Raw genomic sequence first — 27,550 nt, forward strand, 5'->3', positions numbered from 1 at the left:
ATGTTTCTCTCTTTTCCTCTCTCTAAAATCAATAAATAAAAATTTACAAAAAGAAAAAAATGAACAAAATAGAAGTCTATTTTTGTGAAAGACTGAAACTGCAATTAGGTTAGATGTTAAATCTAGTTTTGGTATTATAGGTTTCTAGCACAAGTGATGCCATACTGGGCCTGTGGTTTCTCTTTAACAATGCAGAAAATTACATTAATAGATTTTCTGTTGTAAATCATCCCTGCATTTATTTATAGCCTAACCTCAATTTGGCAATAATGAATTTAAAAGATTTTATTTATTGATTTTTATTTTGTTAAAATGTTTTAAAGGTTTTATTTATCTATTTTAGAGAGAAGAGAAAGAGAGAAATGGGGGAGGAGCAGGAAGCATCAACTCCCATATGTACCTTGACCAGGCAAGCCTAGGGTTTTGAACCGGCAACCTCAGCGTTCCAGGTCGATGCTTTATCCACTGCGCCACCACAGGTCAGGTGGCAATAATGTATTGAAAATAAATTTTATTTTTTAAAGAAATTATAGCCCTGGTTGGCTGGCTCAGTGGAAAGAGCATCCGGCGTGCGGATGTCCTGGGTTCAATCTACGGTCAGGGCACACAGGAGAAGTGACCCTATGCTTCTCTTCCCCTCCCCCTCTTGCTTCTCTTTCTCTTCCCCTTTTGCAGCCAGTGGCTTGACTAGTTGGAACATAGGCCCTAGGCGCTGAGAATAGCTCAGTTGGTCAGTCTGAGTATCGGCATCAGGTGCTGAGGATAGCTCAGGTGATTCAAGCATCAGCCCCAGACAGGGGGGTTGTTGGGTGGATTCTGGTTTCGGCACATGTGGGAGTCTGTCCCTCTATCTCCCCTCCTCTCACTCAAAATAAGTAAATAAATAAGAAGTTTTAAATTTACAGAAAAATGGTGAAGCTAGTGCAAAATTCCTGTATATCCCACATACCCAGTTGCCCCATCATTAACATTTTTTAAAAAGTTTTATCTTTAATTACCATATTTTAAAAAAATGATTTTAGAGAAAGAAGGGGAGAGAGAGAGAGAGAGAGAACATCAATTTGTTGTTCCACTTATTTATGCATTAATTAGTTGATTCTTGTATGTGCCCTGACCAGGGATTAAAGCTGCAACCTGGGCATCTCCGGAGAACACTAACCAACTGACCTACAGGGCCAGGGTTAACATATTATTACCATGCTTCAGCAAAGCAACTTGCATGCATTCATCCAACAAACAATCCTTAAGGCCAAGAATGAGGCTTTGTCTAAGGGCCACAGAAGAAGAGGTGGAATGACGGATGGTTCCCAGGCTTCCTGCACCACTACTGTAGACTCTGTCTTCCAGGCTTGATCTTCAGCAGCCATATTAGAGTTCCTACGTCTCATGAGGTCCCAGGACTTTGGGTACACTAGGATATTTTTTAGTGCGTCTGGACCAGTCCAGGCCTCAGAGCAACCATGGGTCTGACTAGCATTTCTGGGAGCAGCCAGCACTCACTGCCTGGCCTGGGAAGCCTGTAGTGTCTGGGGGTCCAATCTTGCTCTTCCTCCCAAAGTCATACAAACCCATAGCATAGATCACCTTTCCTCTGAACCCAAGGCCCAGGGCAGCCTGGATGCATAGGGAGGGGAAGTTCCTCCCTCAGAAGATGCTGGGGTGTGGGATATGGGCAGGGTATTGAGAGCTTCTTGGTCTAGGAATTAGCAACGGCCTGTGTTAGATCTGTATGTGACCATGGGGCCAAACTTTGGGATTTTCTCTCTAATGGGGTTGTAAGTCAGAAGAGAGGATGGGAGTTTAGTCCCTTCCCTCCTGCAGTTAGGTCAATCTCCCGAAGCTCTCCTCCAGAGAGGACCCCAAGGGGGATCTTGGTACACCTGTCTGAGAGGCCAGAATCTTAATGCAGAGAATTCGGGAGGTTTAAAAGCAGAGGAAAGGTCTTTTGGTTTTCAGTTCTGAGTATGAATCCCAGCTTTACCTTGTCTGGCTGTGGAACCTTGGGCAAATACTGCAGCACTCTGAGACTCAGTTTCCCTGGATCATAAGTGGCTCCCCAGGAGCCAGTTTTTTGGGGAAATGATTCAAGAAGGAGGCAGTAGGTAGTAACCCGCCGGGACAAAGGCAAATCCAACGGCAGGTCAAAAGGGCGCTGGGTCCATTTCTACTCAGGACTTCTATGGGAATGGCACGTAGCGGCGGAGGCGACTCAGCCGCGACCACACATCTAGCTGCTAGGGCTCATTTGGGTCGCGCTGGGCAGGCAAACCCTGCATCTGGTAGGGGGCGGGCCCTTGGCAGCGCTGGGAGGAGCGCGGAGCAGCTTGGGGAGCGCGGCGCCAGGAGGGGAGGTAGGCCAAGCGCGCGCGCCGGGCGCAGGAGTCCCCTTCGGCGGGCAGGTCTCCACGAGGGGCCCTGAGACTGCTGGCGGAACGCAGGCGGCGCCGAGGGCAGCCGGGCGAGCGCCGGGGCTTCGGCGGCGCCCAGCCGGAGGCGGGACAGGAAGGCGCGGGCCGCGCCGCAGCTTCGCGTCGCGCGGAGAGGGATCTCTGCCTGTGGTCCCCCCCTCCCCGGGTGTGCCCCCAGCCCCAGGCCACTGCAAGAGGACACGTGTCAGCAAGTGCCCGTCGTCGTTGTGGTCTCATCTCATGTCATAGCCCCTCCCCCAGGCGTGGGGACTCCCCCCATTATCTGCAGGCCACCTCTCCCCGGCCTCGCTGATCTGCGGCCCCTGCCCTGTCTTTCTCCTTCATCGGTCCTTTTCCCCGGGCAGCGAGCGCTTCTGCCTAGACCACCGTGGAAGACACTCGTCAGCATGTTCTCACCCCTGTCATTTAATCCCTCTGCTTAGCTCCACTCCAGGCTTTGTAACCCCGGTCCCTGCTGGCCCTTTGTCCCGGGCCTAGCCCCGCGCTGACCGCAGGCCCAGCCCTCGCTCCTGAACCGCCGCATCTCCCCCCTCCCCCCCGCGGCAACACTCGGCTACTCAGGATGCAGCCTGCAGGCAGGGCGGCCGTCAGGGAGGCGGCGGCCCGCGACGTGCTGGCCGCGGATCTGCGGTGCAGTCTGTTCACCTCGGCCCTGCAGAGCTACAAGAGGGACTCCGCGCTGCGGCCCTTTCCTGCCTCCTATGCCCGCCACGACTGCAAGGACTTTGAGGCCCTGGTGAGTGTGTATCTCCCCCACCCCCGCCCCGGCTCTGTCCACTGTTTCCCAGGCCACGTGTCCTGTAGAACCCATGTTAGTAAACATGCCAGTCTCCAGACTTTTCATTTTCTGCCAGGCGCTGGGGAAGGTTTCTTTCCACGAGCTAAGAACATTCCCCACGCTCTACATAGATACTCCCAAGACGCTTTGTGGCTGCTTCCTCTTGTTAATGACAAGTGACTTTCCGGATTGAAGTGAGGAATTGAATAGTTACATTGGCCTCCACAAGATTTCCTACTGTGGCCAGCAATAGGGTGTTGATCTGAGTCAGCTGACTCTGACAAATAGGATGTTATCCATCCCTTTGCAAATACTTAGACAATAAAAGTAACCAAAGCCAGCCATACCTTGATCTTCGTAAGAGGTAATATATGGGTAGTGCTCTTATAAATTTTAACATACAGCATACATGTGAGCTGTTATTTCTCTGATGATTCACAAGGCACTTAATTTCCCGCAGAGTTCACTTTAGGCTCAGCGTTCCAGATATCAGTTATCTTTGTAATCCAAATGTTTGGAATTACCTAGAAAAATATAATTTTCCAAAATTGATTCTATAAGAAATAGAAAATTGAAATAGTCTGTAATCATGAAAGATAATTGAATTAGTAATTCACTCAAAGAAACTTCAGGCCTACCTGGTTTCCTTGTGTCTTGTCTTCAATTTGTAAAAAAACAATGTTTGGGCCTTAGCCGGTTGGCTAGGTTGGCTCAGTTGGCTCAGCTCCTAGAACGTTGGCCCTGCTTATAGAAGTCCCCAGTTGGATTCCCGGTTTGGATTCCCTGTCAGGGCACACAGGAGAAGACAACCGTCTGCTTCTCCACCTTTCTCTTTCTCTCTCCCCCTCTCCCTCCTTCTCTCCCCTTCTCCCTCTCTCTCCTTTCTTCTCCCACAGCCATGGCTCATTGGAGCAAGTTGGCTCTAAGCACTGAGGATAGCACTGTGGCCTCACCTCAGGCACTAAAATGGCATGTGTTGCGAGCAAGGCCCCAGATGGGCAGAGCATCGCCCCCTAGTGGGCTCACCGGGTGGATTCTGGTTGGGGGGACATGCGGGAGTCTGTCTCTCTGCCTTCCTGCCTCTCATTTAATAATAATACACAAACAAAACCCCCCCAACAATGTCTGTGAAGTGCAATAAAATGAGGTATCCTATATATGATGAAGAAGTCCAGAACAGGGACCACAACCCTTGGCACTGAACTGGGGTCAAGAAACACTAGCCAGGGGCAGTGGCTGATGCCATGCTGAGTCCATAGGGACATGGAGGATTTTGAGGAGCAGAGGGGAGGTTAAGATTGCTATTCTAGGAGGAATGGCAGGATGGGCAGAAAGCCAGGAGCTCACTGAGAAGAACAAGTCTGTCTGTATTTTAGTGTGGTTGTTGTGGGGAGCAGGAAAGAAGGAGGCCAACCAGAGTGTACAGGGCCTGGATGTGTAGATTTTATCCTTGGTGGGGGGAGCATTGGTAAGATCTGGGATACATTACTGAAAGACCCATGTGGTAGGAGGGTGAGAGAGGGATTTGTTCAGGAGGAGAGATTGAGGTCAGAGGGACCATGTTCACCAGAGACGGTATCCCACAATGCACTTCATTAATTTTTACCAAGAAATATCCAAGTATACTAGAATACTCAGTGCCTTCTCTTCCTGCTGGAAGGGCTTATTGGCAAATATAATCAGGTTTGTTTGATGAATATGGGATAAATGCAAAAGAAACTTTTATTTTGATTTGTTTATGCTTTAAAAAGACATTTTTAAAAAAAATTTATTGATTTTAGAGAGAGAGGAAAGGAGAGGAGAGACAGAAACATTAATCTGTTTCTATATGTGTCCTGACCAAGTATCAAACCGGCAGCCTCTGTGCATTGGGACAACACTCCAACCAAGCTATCCGGCCAGGTCTTGTTTATTCTTAAAAAAAAAAAAAAAAAGCCTGACCTGTGGTGGCGCAGTGGATAAAGCGTCGACCTGGAAATGCTGAGGTTGCCGGTTCAAAACCCTGGGCTTGCCTGGTCAAGGCACATATGGGAGTTGATGCTTCCAGCTCCTTCCCACCTTCTCTCTCTGTCGCTCTCTCCTATCTGTCTCTCTCCCTTCTCTCTCCTCTCTAAAAAAATGAATAAAATTAAATAATAATAATAATAATAATTAACTCTAGAGAGGGAGGAAGGGGGAAAGAGAGAGAGAGAGAGAAACATCAATCTGTTTCTGTATGTGCCCTGATCAGGGATCCAACCAGCAACCTCTATGCTTTGGGACAGCGCTCTAACCAGCTGAGCTATCCAGACTGGACTGTTTATGCTTTTTAAAAAATTATTGCCTGACCTGTGGTTGCGTAGTGGATAAAGCATCGACCTAGCATGCTGAAGTCGCTGGTTTGAAACCCTGGGCTTGCCTGGTCAAGGCACATATGAGAGTTGATGCTTCCTGCTCCTCCCCCTGTTCTCTCTATCTCTTTCCTCTCTCTCCTCTGTATTTCTCTAATAAAAATGAAATAAAAAAATTATTATTATTGTTATTATTTTAAGTGAGAGGAGAGGAGATAGAGAGACAGACTCCCGCATGCACCAACTGGGATCCACCTGGCAACCCCCATCTGGGGCTGATGTTTGAATCAGCCGAGCCATCCTCAGCACCATGGGCCGACTCTCAAAGCAGTTGAGCCACTGGTTGTGAGAGGGGAAGAGAGAGAGAAGGGGGAGAGGGAGGGGAAGAGAAGCAGATAGTTGCTTCTCATGTGTGCCCTGATCAAAGATCAAACCCAGGACTTCCACACGCTGGGCCAGCACTCTATCCACTGAACCAACCTGCCAGGGCCTAAAAAATTATTTTTAATTATGCAAGGGATGTTTGAATATATTCTTGTTATAAAGAAATTCAAAGAGTCTGACCTGTGTTGGTGCAGTGGAAAAAGCATCGACCTGGAACGCTAAGGTCACTGGGTCAAAATCCCAGGCTTTTACCTGGTCAAGGCACATATGAGAAGCAACTATGAATTGATGCTTCCTGCTCCTCCCCCAACGCCTTTCTCTCTCTCCTCTCTAAAATCAATAAATAAAATCTTTAAACAAAAATTAAGTAAAAAGTTAAAAAAAAAATTCAAAGTGCCCTTTATAGAGCTCACACTATCCCACATCTCTCCCTATGGGTACCAGTGCTTGCAGTTTGGGGCACACTCTTCCTCCCAGACCTCTGATTCCTTAGGAGAGCATCAGGTCGCCCCAAACAGCCACATCCTCTGGAGCTGGGGTAGTCAACCTTTTTATACCTACTGCCCACTTTGGTATCTCTGTTAGTAGTAAAATTTTCTAACCGCCCACCGGTTCCACAGTAATGGTGATTTATAAAGTAGGGAAGTAACTTTACTTTATAAAATTTATAAAGCAGAGTTACAGTAAGTTAAAGCATATAATAATAATTACTTACCAAGTACTTTATGTTGGATTTTCGCTAAGTTTGGCAGAATAAATCTTTTTTTTTTTTAACTTTATTTATTTATTTATTTATTTTGTATTTTTCTGAAGCTGGAAACGGGGAGAGACAGTCAGACAGACTCCCGCATGTGCCCTACTGGGATCCACCCAGCACACCCACCAGGGGCGCCGCTCTGCCCACCAGGGGGCGATGCTCTGCCCCTCCGGGGCGTCGCTCTGCCACAACCAGAGCCACTCTAGCGCCTGGGGCAGAGGCCAAGGAGCCATCCCCAGCGCCCAGGCCATCTTTGCTCCAATGGAGCCTTGGCTGCGGGAGGGGAAGAGAGAGACAGAGAGGAAGGAGGGGGGGGTGGAGAAGCAAATGGGCGCTTCTCCTATGTGCCCTGGCCGAGAATCAACCCGGGTCCCCCACACGCCACGCTGACGCTCTACCGCTAAGCCAACCGGCCAGGGCCGGCAGAATAAATCTTTATAAAACAACTTACTACTATAGTTAAATCTATCTTTTTATTTATACTTTGATTGCTCCGCTACCGCCCACCATGAAAGCTGGAACGCCCACTAGTGGGCGGTAGGGACCAGGTTGACTACCACTGCTCTAGAGGGACAGTCCCTCTGGTGAGGCTCATTGTGCTGGTTCTATAGCTCATCCTTTCTTTCAAGGGCCCCTGGAGAAACACAGATTCTGAGCTGTTCTGTTGCCATATTCCTTACTGGGAACCATTATTGGGGAAACTAGTCCAGACCATACAGTTTCTTGGCTATCTGTAGGTATGGCTTTAATGAACAGTGGCCCAGAAGAAGGCTACTCACCAGGCAGGACCTGGTATGACCTCTGGGAGCATGCAGATGTTCTTAGATAAATACACTTCAGGTTTTGTTTGTGAGTTACAGGAAAAAATGTGGAGAATTTGGCATCTGGACCTGTATCTGATTCAGTGGTTAACTGTGAAAGAAAAGGGAAGGAGGTCTGGATGTATCCTTCTGTATCATTTTTGTGGTTACCTGGAGAAGGAAGGTATGGGCTGTTCAAAAGACTTATTTTCATTTGTTTAGCTAAAAGCACCTGAAGCGATGTGAAACAGTTGATCATTTTCAAGCATTCTAAATTAGTTTTCTCCATACTACAACGTGTCATTACATACCTTACAACATATATGTTGCCATTTCCAAAAATTCGAGCTCTGGGTTGAATTACTTTTTTGATTATTGCTTTCCTGAGAATGTTCCCTGCTAAATCAAACTCTTGGCTTTAAGCGCAGCTCTGGTCCTATTCTCTCACACTTCCCAAAGTCCCAAATCATTTCTCAAGTGTCTTGTTCGTGGATAGTTGTATGCTGCACTTCTGTTTTACACTGGGAGGTCTTTGTATTCCCAGCATCTGACCTGGGAGGTGCTGAGGAATCAAAATTCGGTATGTGCACTTACCCAGGCTGAGGATTTCTGATCGTGTTCCTTGGAACAAGGATTGGCTAAGCCCTTATTAGGTCAGAGAATCTGTAGCATTCTTCGGATTTCTTCAGCTCTGACCATTGGCCCTCAAACTTAAGGTTTTGTTTTGTTTCCCTAGGAAACCCCATGCTCTGATTCTCCATTAGCCTACAGACCCTTTCTGGGAGTGGGAGGTGTGGGGGGGACGGTCCCTTTGTATTCATCCCAGGCCCTTGCTGCTCAAAGTGGGGTCGAGGACCAGTAGCAGTAGCATCACCTGGGAGCTTCTTAGAAATGTAGAATGTCAGGTCCCCCCTTCCCTAGACCCACCCAGTCAGGATCTGCATTTTTCTCAAGTCTGAGAAGCATTGCATCTAGCCTGCCCTAGACCTAGCTACTCTTTGGGGATGGGGGCAGAGGGCTGAGCTGCTCTAGTTAGCTCTCCTGGCTCTGCTCTCTGGCCCGCACTCTCTAGATAAGCTGACTGCTGGGTTGTCTGGGTTAAAAACCTGAGTAAGCTCCTCTGTGTCCTACCCCAGGACAGGCCTGCCCTCCCCATGCCACCCCCCACGTGGTCCAGGCACACTCCCCCTCACTCTTTAAGACACAGTTGGAACCTCATCTTACTCTGTGCCTTCATCCCAGCCGATTGGAGTCCTTCCTCTGGTTCCTTCACCATAGTATACATTTGCTCTCATAAATCATACTACGATAAACATCTCTTTACATCAATCATTGTTAATAGCTCTAACTATTGTATTTCCCATGTATAAGATGCTCCCATGTATAAGATGCATCTTAATTTTGGGGCCTGAAATTTGAAAAAAAAAAGTATTACATAAAGTTATTGAACGCAAGTTTTATTCATCATAAGATTCATACAATTCTTCCATGCGGAAAAGCAGGAAATGCAAGTAAAAAAACTACAACCACTGTATAAGATGCACCCAGTTTTTAGACCTCAAATTTTTCGAGAAAGAGTGCATCTTACACATGGGGAAATACGGTATATATTTTCTTGAGATAAATTCAAAAAGGTGAAATTGCTGGCTCAAAGGCTAACAGAACTTTCTAAAGAAGGCGTTTGATGCTTATTTCCAGCTTGGAAATTGAATATTGACATTTACTACGGTAGATCATTTTTTTTCTTTTAAGATTCTAATTTTATTTTTATTCATTTTAGAGAGGAGGGCAAGAGGGGGAGGCGACAGAGTGAGAGAAGGGGGGAGGAGCAGGAAGCATCAACGCCCATATGTGCCTTGACCAGGCAAGCCAGAGATTTCAAACCTGTGACCTCAGCATTCCAGGTTGATGCTTTATCCACGGCACCACCACATGTCAGGCTAGAAGATCATTCTTTACAAGGCTGTCAGCCTTGGTTCACATTGGGATCACCTGGAAAGCTTTAAAAAATACTGCTGTCTGGGCCCCACCCTAGAGATTCTGATTTAATTGGTCTGAGGTGGAGCCTGGGCATTGGGATATTTTTGTTTGTTTATTTGCAGAAAATATGTAGTTTAAATTTTTTTCTATTAATGAATTGATCATTTTCATGAGCACCCACCTGCTGGTATTGAGGAAATGATAACAATTAGATTCAGTCCAGTCAATAAGTGTCCATGTAGGTACATACTTGATATCTCAAGTTAAAATTCTCGGTCTCTCAGATTACCTTTTTATTTCCCTGTTCTCAGAGATGGTATGTGAAGGGTAGGGGGTATACCAATATTGAAAGATATGAGTACAGACATAGATAGGATGTGATGTGAGTAGTGGTGCGTGTGTGGCTAGAAGGATGCTTTAGCCTATGGGATGATGATGTGGAGGATCCAGGGGTGGGATCCATCTTCCCAGTAGAAACCCCTCCTCCCTCCCTTCCCAGCCATCCCTGAAATGCAGGCCTTTTCTCAGCAGATTGGTGAGTGATAGAATACAACACCTGAGTAATAATAACAGTATATTACCTAATAGCCGCTTATACAGTCCTAAAGCTGCTACTACTTGCTGGGCACTGTTCTGAGCTATTTTTACATGGAACTCAAGCCTCCTAAAAACTCAGTGATGTAGGTTCTATTAATATCCCTGTCACCATCAGCTAACTAGTATATGTACTGGTGGCAGATAAGCGTCCAGCTCCCAGGTGTTGCTGGCATGTAATCAGGGTGAAGAACCACTCATTTAAAGGGTCCCCATGATGTTTCCTTCTATGAAGAGTTCTCCTGTAGAGTAGACTTCACTGCCAGTCTGATTTAGTGACTGTAGATTTCGTACCTTAGGTTTGTGCAGAGCAACATCTCCTGTATGTAACTCAGTGTCTACATTCCAGCCTCATCTTTTTTTTTTTTCAGACAGAGGGACAGATAGGGACAGACAGGAAGGGAGAGAGATGCGAAGCATCAATTCTTCGTTGCGGCACCTTAGTTGTTCATTGATTGATTTCTCATATGTGCCTTGACCAAGGGGCTATAGCAGACTGAGTGACCCCTTGCTCGAGCCAGTGACCTTGGGCTCAAGCTGGTGAGCCTTGCTCAAACCAGATGAGCCTGCGCTCAAGCTGGCGACCTTGGGGTCTTGAACCTGGGTCTTCCGTGTCCCAGTCTGACGCTCTATCCACTGTGTCACCGCCTGGTCAGGCCAGCCTCATCTTGGCAGCCTATCAGCTCCACCCATCCCTCCCACCCGACTCTTGCAGGTGTCACTGCGGTCCTGAGGCTAATGATCTTGGCTGCACCTGTGGTTCATGTCCTCCCAGTGCCTCCGCCCACATCTGATAATTATGACCTCTGGCACCTTCCTAGACGAGGACTTTTTAAAGATGTTCTTTCTTTCCTGCTGCCAGCCCTTCCAGGACATTGCTTAACATCTATACCTGATAAGAAGCACCCGTGGCAACTTCTATAAACAGACTCCTGGGCCTACTCCCCAGGAGAGTATGATCTGGGTGTTCGCAGAGCGGCCCCTGGGCTGTGCTGTCACTTCCTGACTCAGAGGGAGGAGGTTGAGCTGCCTCCATGCTGGGCCATCAGTCCTCACTCCTCTGTGCTCCCCCTGCTGGCCTCTCAGTCTCCCAGACCACCTCTTTCTTTTTTTTTTTTTTCCGCTTTTTTCTTTAATTCATTAAAAAAAATTTTTTTTTAGACTTTATTCACTTTTTTTAGAGAGAAAGAGAAGGGGGCAGGAGCAGGAAGCTTCAACTCATGTGCCCTGACCGCGTAAGCCCAGGGTTTTGAACCAGCGACCTCAGCATTCCAAATCAATGCTTTATCCACTGCGCCACCACAGGTCAGGCTAGACCACCTCTTTCTTGAGAGACTTCTTAAACCCTATGACTGCCTAGCTCTGCCTACCATTCAGGCCTTGCCCAGGACCTACTTCTCCAACTGAAGCTTTCCTCGTCCCCCAGAGTAGAGGCTGAGAAAGTGTGTTCTGTGGGGTGACAGGTTTTGTTTGTCCACTAACCTTTAGAAATTGGGAAGTTTTTTAAAAAGTGCAGCTTGCTGACATTGTTTTCTTTTCTTTCCACGTCCAGCCTCAAGGCTCAAGACTTCTTGTTCCCTCCCTGCACGCAGACTGTGTGTATGTGATGGGGACCAATCTCAGTGTTGGCAGCAGGCACCCCAGCTCATAGTGTCACTTTTTGTGGTGGGACTTTCTCTTGCCCTGGGTCTTATACTGCTTGTGCTAGTTGTCCTGAGAGATGCCTATGACTTGGCGCTGGCTGAAAAGAGCTCTGATTTTTTTTTTTTTTTTTTTTGAAGCTAGAAGTGGGGAGGCAGAGAGACAGACTCCCGCATGCAACCGACCTGGATCCACATGGCATGCCCACCAGGGGGCGATGCTCTGCCCATCTAGGGCATTGCTCCGTCTTGGCCGGAGCCATTCTAGCTTCTGAGGCAGAGGCCAAGGAGCAGTCCCCAGCGCCCGGGACAACTTTGCTCCAGTGGAGCCTTGGCTATGGGAGGGGAAGAGAGAGATAGAGAGGAAGGAGAGGGGGAGGGGTGGAGAAGCAGATGGGTGCTTCTCCTGTGTGCCCTGACTGGAAATCGAACCTGGGACTTACTTCCACATGCCGGGCTGATGCTCTATACTGCTGAGCCAACCGGCCAGGGCCTGATTTATTTTTAAAATGAAAATACTGAGGGCCCTGGATGGGTGGCTTAGTAGATAGAGCGTCATCCTGGTGGTCTGAGGTCGTGGGTTCGATCCCTGGTCAGGGCACATATGAGAAGCAATCAATAAGTGCACAACTAAATGGAACGACTAAATGGAATAGCAAGTTGATGCTTCTCTTTCTTTCCCTGTTCCTCTCCCTATCCCTCTTCCTCTCCCTCCCTTCCTCTCCCCCCTATAACCCTCCCTCCCTTTCTCCCCCCTCTCTCTATCTCTTTCACTCCCTTTCCCCCCTACTCTCCCCCCTCAAGTCAATGGAAACTTTTTTTTAAGATTTTTATTTATTCATTTTTAGAAAAAGGAGAAAGAGCAAGAGAGAGAGAGATACAGAGAGAAGGGGGGAGGAGCAGGAAGTATCAACTCCCATATGTGCCTTGACCAGGCAAGTCCTGGTTGTTGTTTTTTTTTTTTTAAATATTTTACTTATTGATTTTTTTAGAGAGAGAAGAGTGAGAGAGAGAGACAGAGAGAGAGAGAAGGGGGAGGAGCAGGAAGCATCAACTCCCATATGTGCCTTGACCAGGCAAGCCCAAGGTTTCGAACCGGCGACCTCAGTGTTCCAGGTCGACGCTTTATCCCACTGCGCCACCACAGGTCAGGCCAAGTCCTGGGTTTTGAACCGGCAACCTCAGCATTCCAGGTCGACACTTGATCCACTGCGCCACCACTGGTCAGGCTGGAAACTTTTTTTAAAGAAAATTCTGAGGCTCCACTGCCTGGGTGGGGGCCACTCTTGGGTCGAAACCAGCTGGAACTGGGTGTTGATGGCTCGGCCCCTTGCTAGGCCAGAGATCTCTGTTCAACACAGCCCTCACCACTCTTTCTGAGACTCCCCCTGTACTCCTTGTCATCACCTCTCTGGCTCTGGGGCATTTGGGCCTGGGACCACAATTTGAGACAGGGACTGTTCACTGCCTGTCTGCCAAGCTCCTTCCCACTGGGGACACACTCTGTACCTCCCAAGTCCTTCCTGTCCTTGCAGGCCCCATTCCCATCCTGCCTGCTCTGTAAACCCTTTCCTCTGCCTTCTCCCTCGCCCCAGAATCGCCTGCCTTCCTCCTGAACACTTATTCTTCTCAGTCCAGTTCTTGGTAAATGCCTTCCACTGCCATGCCATGAATGTGGTTTGTAATGCTTGTCTTGATGGGGGGTTTTCTGTCTCCTGACCCACTTCAGACCGCATGTGACATATGTCTTTGTCCCCACCTACAGGGCCTAGGCACAGCCAGTGGCTGTCTTGGTTGTATTATTTGGGGGTGGGAGACTCCAGAAACGTACCCAATTGACTCCTTAAGCAGTGTCTTAAAGTTCTGGCAGAACTGCTCCTTCGGGCTAAAATATTTAGTCCATTATACATTTCTCCATTGGTTTGATAGGAGAGAATCCCAGAGAATGAACCTTGGAGTCAGGCGGCCTGGCTTCATGGCCCTGCTGCTGAGGAGCTGCAAGACCATCGGCAAGGTGCTGAACCTCTCCGAGCCTCAGTGTCCTCCCCTTTCACAGGTTGTGGTGAGGATAAAACGAGATGACGCATGCACAGCGTCATTTAGCCCAGTGCCCGGGATGTGATAAGGCCTCAATAAATGTTAGCTTTTGCTATCTTGTTCTGATCTCTGTGTCAGGTCCAAGGCTGGCTGCTGGACTCCAAAATACATAAGCTGGGTTGGTCTTCAGGACCATTTGTCTCAGGCAAATCTGAGGTGGCCCTAGAGAGTCAAGGACCAACACAGGATTCTGCTTAGAGCACAGGGAGCACAGAGGTTGTGAGTGGTCAGGGTCGGGGTATGTGACCTCAGGCTGGCCTTGCAGACCGAGTGGAGGCCTGTGCTGGCAGCTGCAGAAGCACAGAGAAGGAAGGACAGAGGGCACTCGGGGAGTGGTGTGGGAGGGCAGGTTACTGTTAGGCAGAGAGGCCAGAACAGATTCCCAAAGGCCTTGTGAGGGACAGGGTTGCTAAATTTAGCAAACGAAAATATAGGCCACCTTTTAAAATTTGGATTTCAGAGAAGCAACAAATACATTTTTTTTTTTTTTTTTGTATTTTTCCGAAGCTGGAAACAGGGAGAGACAGTCAGACAGACTCCCGCATGCGCCCGACTGGGATCCACCAGCATGCCCACCAGGGTGCAACGCTCTGCCCACCAGGGGGCGATGCTCTGCCCCTCCGGGGCGTCGCCCTGTTGTGACCAGAGCCACTCCAGCGCCTGGGGCAGAGGCTGAGGAGCCATCCCCAGCGCCCGGGCCATCCCTGCTCCAATGGAGCCTCGCTGTGGGAGGGGAAGAGAGAGACAGAGAGGAAGGAGAGGGGTAGGGGTGGAGAAGCAGATGGGTGCTTCTCCTGTGTGCCCTGGCCAGGAATCGAACCCGGGACCCCTTGCACGCCAGGCTGATGCTCTACCACTGAGCCAACCGGCCAGGGCCTTTTTTTTTTTTTTTGAAAGCAAGGAAAGCAGGGAGAGAGAGAAAGCAGGTAAGGGAGAGAAAGAAACAGAACATCAAATGTGTTGTTCCACTTAGTTATGCACTCATTGATTGCTTCTCATATGTGCCCTGACCGGGGCAGCCCCAGTGGGCTCGGGATCAAACTGGCAACCTCAGCGCTCTGGGGCAGTGTTCTATCCACTGCGCCACCCACCAGGGAAACAAATAATTTTTTTTTTTTTTTTTAAAGAAAGGCAGACTGCCACATGCAGCGCCTCACTTGGATGTGTCTGGAGTCTTGGAAGCTTGACTACCCTACGTTCTCCTACAAATGGAGCTTGAGACTTGTTTGGAGGTTCTAGCAGGGGAGCGCAGCTACTCGTATACCCTTGACCGAAGAACGGTCCTCTCCTCTAGCGGGGAAGGTCGTCCTCTTCGACCCAGCGCGCAGCTTCGGGAGGGACGCACATGGAGCGGTGAGGGAGGAAGGGGACACCCGCCTAGCCAGCCAGATCAGCCGAATCAACCCTGGCGGTCAATGGGGTGACAGATGTCGCAGCCAGATCGCCCTCACATCCGAAACAAATAATTTTTGAAGTGCAAATATGCCCCAAATATTGCATAGGTTATACTAAAAAATAAATTTTGTTATTTATCTAAAATTCAAATTTAATAGGGCAGACTGTATTTTATTAGACAGCCCTACTTGTGTGCCCGGTCCCCAAAAGGTCCTGCTAAAACGCAGACAGGTTTTGATTACAAGAGGGAGGATCCTGTTAACTTGTTGGAGCAGATTTATTTTTCAGAGTAGCCTGAAGAGTGAAAGAGGACATCAGGAAGGCCTGTTGAGAGTGAAAGGGCAGGTGGGGTGTAAAGAGTGCAGCCTGGCAGGACACACAGGGCAGGTGGCAGTGGGAGGGCCTGAGCCCTGGAAGAGGGCTGTCCCCAGGGGAGCTCGGGGGAGGCCTGGGTTGAACTTAGAGCCGGGAGTGGTTTCTTTTACTTCTCCAGACTGAGCCCCTGAAAGGGACCTGGCTTAGCTCTCTGACTGTCCTTTTGTAGGGGTCCCGGCTCCCAGTTCTGGACTGTTGGCAAGGGCCGTAGCTCAAAGGTGAGATTTGAGAACAGAGTGATAGGGACAGTAATTGTGGGGAAAAAAGACTCATCTCTAGTTTTGGAACAACAAGTATGGTCAAGGAGTAGAAAAACAGGACAGGGAGGTCACAGGATGCTGGGAGGTATCCTTTGGACTGGGCAGGCAGCAGGCCTTGTGGGTGGCCACCTGGGGTACACCATTTGGAACACATCTTCAGGCACCCTCAGGAGCTCCGGATTGCCTACAGGACAAACCCCAGAGACCCCCAGCGAGGGTGTCCACGGCTTTCACAGGTTGATCTCATCACCTTCTCAATCCTGTTCCTCCTCATGACCTCTCCTCCACACTCTAGGCTCTAGCCACACCAAACCACCTGCAGTTAAAGACGCCAGCAACTGTGGCAGTGCCCACAAACATTAGAGTACTTAATGCCTTCCTCTTGCTTTAAGCACTGTACTTGTTTAGCTTGATAAACCTGCACAGAGATCCTGTGAAGTGGCTACTATTATCCCAATTATGTGTTTGAGAAAACCAAGACACAGGAAATCAAACAACTCACCCAGGTCACACAGATAGTAGTGGGTTTAAGAGTCCAGATTTGGACCCAGGCTGCCTAGGAGGAGAACCTTCACAAGTAACCATGTCCCTTCCATTACCTTCACCACACACTGCACTTTTGTGCTTCTGTGTCTTTGCATATCAAACCCAGGGCACACAGCACCTCTTCTGCAAAGCCTTTCCTGACCATCCCCATGTCCCCTAGCCTCTACCCAACACAAGTCTCACCAGGTCTCCTTAGTAGTTTGTATCATCTTTTTATGACAGGGAAGGTCTAAGTCATAATTATGTATTTTTCTGCCTCTCCATTGTATATAGCACCAACACTTTGCAGAGTGTATACACACTATTTTTTAAGCTAATACTTCATGAGATGTACAGATAGTTTTATGAGAAGTCTGAGCCCTGACTGGTTGGCTCAGTGAATAGAGCATCAGCACAGTGTATGGACATCCCAGGTTCCATCCCCAGTCAGGGGTCACATGAGAAGCGTCCATCTACTTCTCTTCCCGTCCTTCTACCCCTTCTCTCTCTCTTCTCCTCTCACAGCCAGTGGCTCTATTGGTTTGAGCATCAGCCCTGGGTGCTGAGGATAGTTAGGTTGGTCAAAGTGTTGGCCTCAGGCACTGAAGATAGCTTGGTTGATTCAAGCATCAGCCCCAGATGGGGGTTGCTGGGTGGATCCTGGTTGGGGCACATACAGGAGTCTGTCTCACTATCTCCTCTCCTCTCACTTAAAAAAATAAAAAGTCTGAAGCTATTGAGTGAATCTTTGGAATAAAGATAAGAATGAAGTAACTCTGAAATCTTTCTAATTGTCAACTATAGATTAAAAAAAATAAAATCCCCAAGGTCAGCATCAGTGGTTGTAAAGAATGGAAAGAAAACACTGATATTTATAAAGTATCACTATATCCCCAGTAAAAGTATGTGTGTGTGTGTGTGTGTGTGTGGGGTGTTGTCAGGGAAAAATATAAATGAGAAAAAAAAGAAATGGACATGTATAGGCTAGGCCCTGATATTCTGTTACGTTCTTTAATCTTCCTGACAACCTGACGTGGAAATAATGTGGCCCCCATGTTAGGAGATTGAGGCTCAGCCAGGTTTAGTGCTTTGCTTAAGGAACAGGGATTCAAACTGCGATTTGTCTGCTTTCCCCCCCTGCATCCAAGAAAGAGGATTAGAAAAATATAAGACTGTCCCTGGCTTCTGGGAATCCTGGCCATACTGTGGGGAGGGGCTGAGTGCCTTAGGATTTAGAGAGAAGGGTGCCTGGATTCTTAGAAGTGGAGTAAGGGGCATTCCAGGGGACTGATACAACCCAAGGCATGTTCACAGATGGTACCAGTCTATGGCAGTGGTTTTATTTTTTTTAATTTTTAATTTTTTTTTTTTTTGCTTAGAAAAGTAAAGTTAACAGGGTGACATTGATCAACAAGAGTACATAGGTTTCAGGTAAACATTTCTGTAGCATTTGAACAGTTGATTATGTTGTGTACCCGTCACCCAAAGTCACATCATTTTCGTCACCTTATATTTGTTCCTCTTTATACGATTCCTCCAACCCTCTCATCCCCTTCCCTTAAATCCCCCTTCCCCTGGTAACCACTGCACTCTTATCTATGTCTGTGAGTCTCAATTTTTACGTCTATGATGATGGTTTTAAATACCATGCTAGACAGAGTTGCCTTCTAGTCATAATTTCAAAGCAAAAGTGACAGTTACCAGTCCCTTATCAGAAAACCTGGCACCAGCCTGGCCTGTGGTGGTGCAGTGGAAAAGCATCAACCTGGTATGCTGAGGTCACTGGTTCGAAACCCTGGGCTTGCCTGGCCAAGGCACATACAACAAGCAAGCAATGAACAACTAAAGTGAAGCAACTATGAGTTGATACTTCTCACTCCCCGCCTCTCTGTAAAAATCAATAAATAAAAATCTTAAAAAAGAAAACCTGGCACCAGACGTTTTTCAGAATTGAGTCTGCCCAGTTTTACAGAAGTAATAATGTGGTATAATACACCACTAAATGGACCAACTCAGACATCTGTTGCAGGCCACACAGGCACCAGTCTAAATCAGAAGGCCCTGAGACGGGTCACGACTTACAGCCGGGTGTTCCATGTCTGCTGAAGTCCTTGCAGCAGCCCATACAGTGGTCTAGGTCTAGGTCTAGCCGTTGCCCTGGAGGGGGACAGCTCATATGTAGAAGTCCTTGCAGCGGTCCATACAGTGGCCTAGGTCTAGGTCTAGCCGTTGCCCTGGAGGGGGACAGCTCATATGTAGAAGTCCTTGCAGCAGCCCATACAGTGGTCTAGGTCTAGGTCTAGCCGTTGCCCTGGAGGGGGACAGCTCATATGTAGAAGTCCTTGCAGCAGCCCATACAGTGGTCTAGGTCTAGGTCTAGCCGTTGCCCTGGAGGGGGACAGCTCATATGTAGAAGTCCTTGCAGCAGCCCATACAGTGGTCTAGGTCTAGGTCTAGCCGTTGCCCTGGAGGGGGACAGCTCATATGTAGAAGTCCTTGCAGCAGCCCATACAGTGGTCTAGGTCTAGGTCTAGCCGTTGCTCTGGAGGGGGACAGCTCATATGTAAGAAGAGGAGATTCACGTCGGGTGGTGTAGGAACTGTTCTAGCCTAAGGAAGCCCCAATGAAGCCCCGTGTTCTACAGAGGCTGGTCTCTCTTGTAAGAATACCACCGATAGCCGCCAGGGCCCTCGCAGAAAGTCCCACTCAGGGAAGTCTCACTTGCACTTTCCCCGGTGCAGGTGCCGCTTACCATTCTGGGTCATTTTTATTTATTTTATTTTATTTATTCATTTTTAGAGAGGAGAGAGACAGAGAGGGAGAGAGAGGAGAGAGAGAGACAGAGAGAGAGAAGGGGGAGGAGCTAGAAGCATCAACTCCCATATGTGCCTTGACCAGGCAAACCCAGGGTTTTGAACCAACGACCTCAGCATTTCCAGGTTGACGCTTTATCCACTGCGCCACCACAGGTCAGGCCCATTCTGGGTCATTCTTACCATAAGCACTGTTGCCTGGTTATGGGTGTAGTTGCTGTACTTACCTTTATCTGGTCTGCAGGGAAACAGGCTGGCAGAAAGTTAACTGAAGGTCATTTTTCTCATGCCCATCCATGTATATATCATATATTTGCTTAGCACCTTCAGCGACGTGGCATCCCATTACCAGAATTAATGTTCCTGCAGCAAAATGTAACATGAAGTGGGATAAATAAAGATTAAATGAATTTCACGTCCCCCCACCCCCACGTTTGACTGACTAAAAAAAAAAAAAAAAAAAAAAAAAAAAAAAAAAAAAAGAATTTCACATCAGTTCAGGTCAGGCTTTGTACCAAATGAATTACGAAACAATCTTTCAGTATTTGGAGCATTCGGAGTTGGGCATTATTTGGAAAGGGGGTGGTAGACCTTTATGTGCATTTCTCTCTTAGGAAATTCATGACACGAAAGATGTGCAAGTTGCCTGCCTTGCCACGAGAGGGCACCTGGTTCTCATTTTGTCTAGGTAGGATCCTTGCTAATGGAGGTTTTCCTCACTTCAGCTTGCAGACGCCAGCAAGTTACCCAACCTGGAAGAACTTCTTCAGTCCTCCGAAGAAAAACACAAAAGGGCCTGGGACCTGCTGAGCTGGATTTTATCCTCAAAAGTCCTGACAATCCACAGTGTAGGGAAGTCAGAGGTGAGACTTTGTAGCATCACAGGATCCTTGGAGCCTTTCTGTGCAGCAGATGACCTCGCCAGCTTGTTGCAAATGCTGATTCCTGTGCCTTGCCCCCGGGATTCTGATTCTGTTATGAAGTGGGGCCCAGGAACTTGCACACTAGCAGTGCAAAGCTCTATTCTCCCTCCTGCTAGCTGTGTGACCTTGAACATGTGCATTTCAGTATCTCAGCTTCCCTCTTCTGTAAACTGGGGATACGAATAGTGTACTTCCATCAGAGAAGTGGCTGTGAGAGTTGAATGAGAGCAGTGCCTAAGGGCACATGCTAAGGACTCCGTAAATGTTGAGTATCTAACAAGCACCCCAGTTCATTTTGATTAGGGTGGACCCTTGACCACACCATAAGAAACGTTGGTAGGAAACAGAGAGGCAGAGCCCGAAGTAATGGAAAACCTCGTTGTCTGGGTTCAAATTCCACTTCTATCCATAATTGGGTCTCCTTTCCCCATCTGTAAGTTGAGAATATCAATAGTTACCTCAGAGGGGAGCTATAATGGAATGTGTGTCATTCCCAGTATAGTTTTGAGGATAGACCAGACAGTCCATAAGTTGGAGTCCCTTGCCTGGCCGGACCTCCCAGGGCCAGGCTGGGATGACAAGGACTAGAGTCTGGATGGCAGATCCTCAATCTGGTGCTTCTTCCTCTGAGAGGCAGCGGGGGTTTATCTGCACTGTTCACTTAATCAGTTTTAATGCAAGAGCATGCAATTTTACAAGCTTCTGCAAAAGACATAAATCCTCCTGAAGTAGCATAGAACTTGCTGTCTTGGATTCTGGTATCTGGGAACATCCATCTGTGTTGTGTGGTAAAATAACAGAAAGATCCCTGAAGTGGGAGTCCTCAGTCCATTTCAGGTCCAGGCTGGGCTCTTCTGGATGATCTCTGGGTTTCACTTTTGTCATCTGTTAAACTGAGATTTATTCATTCCTCATGGGGGCTCAGGCTTCTACTAGGTACTGTTGCAGGTGAAGAAGATAGCCAGTGCTCCTTGACCTTTGATTCTGGACCAGTTAACTTCCATTAAAATACGGAGTGTTGGCACCCAGGCTGATCAGCTTTTTATTGTGCCCAAGCAAGGGCATTAACCTACAACATATCCTCATTATATAAAATAGATGTCTTATCACACACAAAAAAGAATGGTGCTGACCTCAGAATAAAGAATAGTTCTTCCCAAGAAAGGATCATGACAACCTCACAGCAATATAAATATGTCTGTTACATTGCTCTAATTTTTCTTATTTAATCACAACCCAGAGAAAACTTCACCACAGATTGTGACTTACTGTTTGGAAATCACTGAAATGATGAGGTCTCTGTCCAGAAGAGGGTTAAGTGCCTCTTAGGAAGTTCACTCTTGTGTATCAATTCATTTTTTTGCTGTATAACAAACCATCTCCCCAAAATCTAGTGGCTTAAAACAATGCTGGTTGTTTCTCATGATTCTGTGGGTTGGTTGGGTGGTTCTTCTGGGTGGGGGTGGCTCACTTGGGGCTGGGAGATAGCCTCACTTACAGGTCTGGGGTTCAGTTGGGATGGCTGCTGTGTGGGGGCCTTCGCTACGAGGCTCTCACCCTCCTGACGGCTAGCAGGGCTTGTTTATCTGGCGCTGAGGGAGAGGGATTCCCAGGGGCAGACAAGGAAGGCAAGTCCTTTTCAGGCCTCCGTTTGCCATATGTTTACCAACATCCCATTGCCAAGGCAAGTCACATGGCCAAGCCCAGAGTCAAGGGGCAGAGAAATAAATTTCCATCTCTTAATGGAATCTTGGTGGAATTCTACCTACAAAGTCACATCGCTGAGGGGTGGGAGGAAAAATCTATGGCCATTTATCACACCTTCCTACCTCCTGAGATTATTGTGAGGGTGGATGGAATACAGAAATTAGACGTGAATGTGTTATGAAAACTAGAACTATCTTTTGTTAGAAGGAGCAATGTATGCTTCTCAGCCTGTTGTAGGGAAAACATTATGAGAGGAAGGCAGTCTTGGGCTATAAGCTCTGAGGTTGTTTATAAGTTTATGTCTTTATTCTCATGAAACCAGTTGTTCTCATGAGCAGAGTCCTTTGGCCTTAAGCCGAGGCCATTTTGGCAGCACATTTTATCAGCTTCTCAAATAAAATTGTGACTCCCTTCATGTTTTCAAGTTTGAAAAGATCCAAAAGCTGACTGGTGCCCCTCACACTCCTGTCCCCATGCCGGACTTCCTGTTTGAAATCGAGTACTCGGACCCAGCGAACGCCAAATTTTATGAGACCAAAGGAGAACGAGACCTACTCTACGCCTTCCATGGGAGCCGCCTGGAAAACTTCCATTCCATCATCCACAACGGCCTGCACTGCCACCTGAACAAGGTGGGGCCCAAACCTGCTGACGTTTGGGGGGCTATCAGAGCGGGGTAGGGGTAGGGACGGTAGGTTCATTAAGTCCTTGCTACTCAAATGTGGCCCACAGACCAGCGGCAGCTGGGAGCCGGTGAAGATGCAGACTCCTGGGCCCACCCGGAGCCTTCTGAGTCAGAACCTGCACTTGAACAGGCTCTCCAGGTGATTCCTGCACCAACTGCAGTTTGAGAAGCATCAATTTAAAGATGGTTTCCAGCCCCAGCTGCACATTTAGAATCACTTGGGGAGCTTTTAAAACTCCCCATACCTGACTGTTCTCAGACCAATTAAATTAGAATCACTGGGAGTGGGGCCCAGACAGGAGCATGCTTTAAAAGCTCACCAGGTGATCCCAGTGTGTGGCCAACCCTCACCACTCAGCATGGTTCCTGGACTTGTTGGGCAAGTACCTGGAATGTCAGGGCCTACCCCAGGCCATCTGATGAGAACTCACACTTAACAAGCTCCCAGGGGATTCACTTGCACATTGAAGTTTGAGAAGCCCGGCTCTAGGGGTCACTCCGATGGAGTCAGCCCTGGGACAAATCGAGCGATGCACCAAGGAGAAGTCCTTCCCCTCCTTGAGCTCGCTTCCTTCCTTTAGTTTCCTCCTTTTTTTAAGAGTCAAAACAGTGTCGGCCAGTTTTTCTCTGCTGGCACTTCTTTGCCTCTTAGGTAAAAGTGTAGGAGAAAGAGTACAGACAGGAGCCAAGTAGACCACCTTAGCAGCTGTGTGGCCCTGTGCAGATTGACTTAAACTCTCTGAGCCTCAGTGTCCTCATCTGTAAAATAGGCCGCCATTACCCACCTTCTGGTGCGCGGAGAGGACTGAAACAATGCACAGGGCTCTTTCGGTACTAAGCACCAAGGACGCTGGTTTTTAGGCTGATGCAGTGGGAGTCCGGGCTGGTTGGACTGCTGCAATCTCTCCTCCAGTCGGGGCAGCACCTGCCCTGTCCGAGGCGCTGGTGCCCAGAGCACAGGCTGAATTGCTGATGCAGCCCGGAGGCGGGAAAGACTTCCCAACAGTGCTGCAGCTAATTAGCGTAGTAGGGTTTTGTTGAGGATGACGGGCTTGTTTACACTGGCTCTCAGCTGATTGTTACGGCCAGGCTACCGGAACCTGGGGCCTCCCTCCACAGTGCAGCCAGCCTGGAGAAGTCGCCTGCAGATTACAGTCCTGTACACCAGACCTTCACTTCTGTACCCCAGGAAATCTGCTGTTTAGCGGCATCTTATCTGAGTCCTTTGGTGAAGTGGTTGCTCTTCTGGCCTCTTCTGTCTGGGTTTTCAGTGAGGGGCCTGCCAGTTGAAGCTGTGAGATTGTTCTTACGGTAGAAAGACCCCATTTCCTGCCTTTCTGCTCACTGTAGCCGTGCTCGAGGTTCTTGACTCTAGGGAGGGGTGTATATACAGACATAAGGGGAGAATGAGTGTGGGTCAGATCAGAGGACATCCGGTGTCCTTAGAGAAGGTGTATATCAGCTTTTGAGGCATGGGAACTCTGTCTCACCTAGCAAGGGGTTCCCAAAGGCCAAGCAAAGCTTGTTTCATTTCCCGTAAGCATCACTTAACTGGCTTAGAACTGTGGATGTCTGATGGCCCCAATTAGAACATTTCTCAGTTCCCAAGCATAGGATGTTCAGTGTGCTGTTAGAGTTCCCTCATCATTTTGAGGTACTGATGCTGTGGCCCTGGAATAGCAGCTATTCTGGGTAGCAGCTACCTGGAATGTTGTGTTGGAAAGAAATCCGAGTCAGTGTGAGTACCACGATCTATATTTTTATGTTAGCCATCATGGTTGATTATTGATTTCCCTCCCTCCCTCCCTCCCTCCCTCCCTCCCTCCCTCCCTCCCTTCCTTCCTTCCTTCCTTCCTTCCTTCCTTCCTAGTGAAAGGGAGGGAGATAGTGAGACAGACTCCCACATGTGCCCCGATTGGGATCCACCTGGTAACCTCGTCTAGGGTTGATGCTCGAATCAACCAAGCTATTTTTAGCGCCTAAGGCTGATGCATTCAGATCAACTGAGCTATCCTCAGTGCCCAGGGCCAATTCTCGAACCAATCGAGCCACTAGCTGTGAGTGGGGAAGAGGGAGAGAACAGGGAGAGGGAGGAGGAGATAAGCAGATGGTCACTTCTCCTGTCTGCCTTGACCAGGACTTGAAACCAGTATGTCTATATGCTGGGCTGATGCTCTACCCACTGAGCCAACTGGCCAGGACCAATTATTGATTTCTACCATGAGCAAAGGATGTGTTCACTATGCCTTCTGTAGGCTCAGCTTGAGGAATTAAACCTGAGATCCTTTTTTCTCTCCTGATATGCTTTCTCATGGAAGGTACCAAGTTAGCATTTACCATCAGGGAGCTACCTTCTAGATTTTTGGACATTTTCTAGGTCAACACCAATACAAAGAGTAAAACTTACCCTGTCCCTCCTATAGGCCTTCCTTATTCAGTTATAGTTTCTGGTCTGAGAGATTCACTTCTTTTATAAGTAGTGACTCAGATACTTCCCCCTTTAAGTGTGATCCCCCTTCCAATATGTAAGGATGTGACTATTTCTGCATGCCCATTAGTGTGACCATGCTAATGCATTCATGTAGCAGGAATCACTACATACCCTATGCCGTGAGATCCTGTGATGGAGTGCCCCCTGTCATGTGCCAGGTGTTCTGATTGATGCTTTGTACACATTATCCTATTGAATCCTCACCCACAACCTTTAAAGGAGATACTGCTATCACCATTTTGTAAACGCAACTGAGACGCAGAGAGTTTATATAATTTGCCAGCTTGTTGGAGATATAGGCAGGATTCAAACTCAGGTCTGTTGATACTCTTATACTTATTTTTTTCTCACTCAGCCTTGACCACAAGAACTACCAGTTTGTCATGCTAGTTGGGTATATCCACCATCAGTTAAACTGTCATCAGATAAGAATGTGTTTATTAATAACCCTGTGATGATGTCATAGGATTATTTGATATTATTATGCCTTTTCCTGGGATAAAAGGAGGCTTAAAAATTTTGTGTTTATTATTCAACTCCGTTGAAGAAAGATCTGTGTTGTCTTGCTTGTGCCATTCTATAATTACTCAGCCCTGCTTCTTTTCTGATGGCCTCTGCCATTCTAGACATCCTTGTTCGGCGAAGGGACCTACCTCACCAGTGACTTGAGCCTGGCCCTCATTTACAGCCCCCATGGTCACGGGTGGGAGCACAGCCTCCTTGGCCCCATCCTCAGCTGCGTGGCTGTGTGTGAGGTCATTGACCATCCAGATGTCAAGTGCCAAGCCAAAAAGAAAGGTGAGTGAGTACTTGGCCCAGACCTGGGCTGCTGGCCTCTGGGTTTGCAGGCCCTTGCCGTTGGCCCAGCTGTTGGGTGGAGTACCCGTTGCATGCCAAGGGATGGGCTGAATCCAGAGCAATGTAGAACAGGGCCTGCCTTCACGCAGTGAGCAGTCTTCTTATGGACTGAACACAGTGCGGAAGATACCACTTACTACAAGGTGGTTGGGAGAGAGTGCCAGGTGAGGGGGCTGATGGGATCCACAGGGCAGCTCAGAGGAAGGAGCAATTGTGGGTCCAAATGCTCAGAGAAAGCTTTGGGGAGGAAATGAGCATGATAGCTGAAAGTGAGGGGTGAGGCCAGAGCGTGGGCTCCTTGAAGGCAGGAGTGGATCTCATTCAGTGTTGGGCACCTGGTATCACTATGGAGCCTGGTATGTACTTGACATTCAATAAACATTTGCCAAACTGAGGCTAAAGATACGTGTTTAGACCTGTCCCTCCAGGTTGCTCTCTGATGTGTGTTGGAGCCCCTGGAGGATGTGAGAGGCAACTGAGGCCATGGGCAGTAAATCCCAGGCCTCCAGGGAGCAGATGACTGGCTTCTCGGATATGTCCCTTAGATGATTTGCTGGGTACCCCCTGCTGTCTTGCCTGCAAAGACAGAAGAGTCACAGAGCTGTCATTCTGATCTCCAGAACTGGCCTGTTGGGTCCACTGAGAAAAGAAAAATTGAGAAAACTGCCTGTTCCTGGCCTCTAATGTAAAACAACTGGAACGCTGAGGAGCGGGCCCAGGCCTGACGCCACCCTCCTGAACCAGACAGCATGGATATTTGCATTTATAATTCCTAGGAAGTTTGCAAACCATGACATTAAACATCAAAACAAAACCTTGCAGTGTCTGCTGTCACACAGCTTTGGCCTTTTAAAAAAATTGCTAAAGCTTTTCATGTTATTAAAAGAAAAGTTTTGTTTCTGTTTTTTTGTTTGTTTGTTTAAACAAGCCTTGGTACAAAGAGGAGATGTGTTCTAAGAAGCTCGAATCTGGAATGATTAATTTAAAATGCCTGCGACGAGGCTTGTCTCTGATCAGGCCCTGTTCCTCGTGATGTTTTGGACATCAGTCTGCTTCTTTCCTCTGCTTTCCCCATTCAGTTAAGTTTTTTCCCCCCTTGTATCTCTGTTATTTTCCTGTTCCTTTTCTTCCTTCTCCTGTTTGTCTCTCTGTTAATTCTTCTGTGTTTTTACTGTTTCACATACACACATAGGCCCCTTCCTCAGCCTGCTGGGGCCTCTCCACCCCCGGGACCAGGAGGCTTGACCCGTTTATATTTATAATCGGCTTCTTTTATTATTGTAGCCCTTCCCACAACCCCCAGTGAAGTTGTGCTTTACTCTCCTTATTCAGATTCCAAGGAGATAGATCGCAAGAGAGCGAGAATCAAACACAGTGAAGGGGGCGACATCCCTCCCAAGTACTTTGTGGTCACCAATAACCAGCTCCTGCGAGTGAGGTACCTGCTGGTGTACTCGCAGAAGCAGGCCAAGAGGTAAGAAGGCCGCATGAGAAGCGCCAGGTCCTCTGTCATCAGCACCCTCTTTCCTCCAGCCGCAGGCCTCAGCTGTGTCTAAAGTCTGTAAGGCACTGTGCTAGATATGGTGAGGGGTGTGGATAAGGTTGGATAAGATGTGGTCCTGGCCCTCAGAGGACTGTAGATTCTAGTGATGAAGACAGAAAGAGAGTCATAAACACAAATAACGTGAGGGGCTGAATGAAGCCAAATTGGCTCCCCCGGACCTCAAGG

General features: G+C 48.0%; 1 protein-coding gene across 3 annotated transcripts in view; it reads left to right on the plus strand.

Annotated features, from left to right (window-relative positions):
• The first annotated feature begins 2,658 nt into the window (after positions 1 to 2,658).
• PARP16 (poly(ADP-ribose) polymerase family member 16) overlaps positions 2,659 to 27,550 on the plus strand; it is a 38,625-nt gene continuing 13,733 nt past the window's right edge. For 2 of the 3 annotated variants that reach the window (XM_066273564.1, XM_066273565.1), the window contains exons 1-5: positions 2,659 to 3,165; positions 19,883 to 20,020; positions 22,213 to 22,419; positions 25,590 to 25,761; positions 27,154 to 27,295. In XM_066273564.1, the coding sequence (XP_066129661.1) occupies positions 2,992 to 3,165; positions 19,883 to 20,020; positions 22,213 to 22,419; positions 25,590 to 25,761; positions 27,154 to 27,295 (833 nt within the window). In that variant the 5' untranslated portion in view covers positions 2,659 to 2,991. Of the gene's footprint in view, positions 3,166 to 13,621; positions 13,707 to 19,882; positions 20,021 to 22,212; positions 22,420 to 25,589; positions 25,762 to 27,153; positions 27,296 to 27,550 lie in introns of all 3 variants that reach the window. The other variant, XM_066273566.1, reaches the window with a different exon arrangement.

This window comes from Saccopteryx bilineata, chromosome 4 (assembly GCF_036850765.1).
Source record: "Saccopteryx bilineata isolate mSacBil1 chromosome 4, mSacBil1_pri_phased_curated, whole genome shotgun sequence".
Taxonomy (NCBI): Eukaryota; Metazoa; Chordata; class Mammalia; order Chiroptera; family Emballonuridae; genus Saccopteryx; species Saccopteryx bilineata.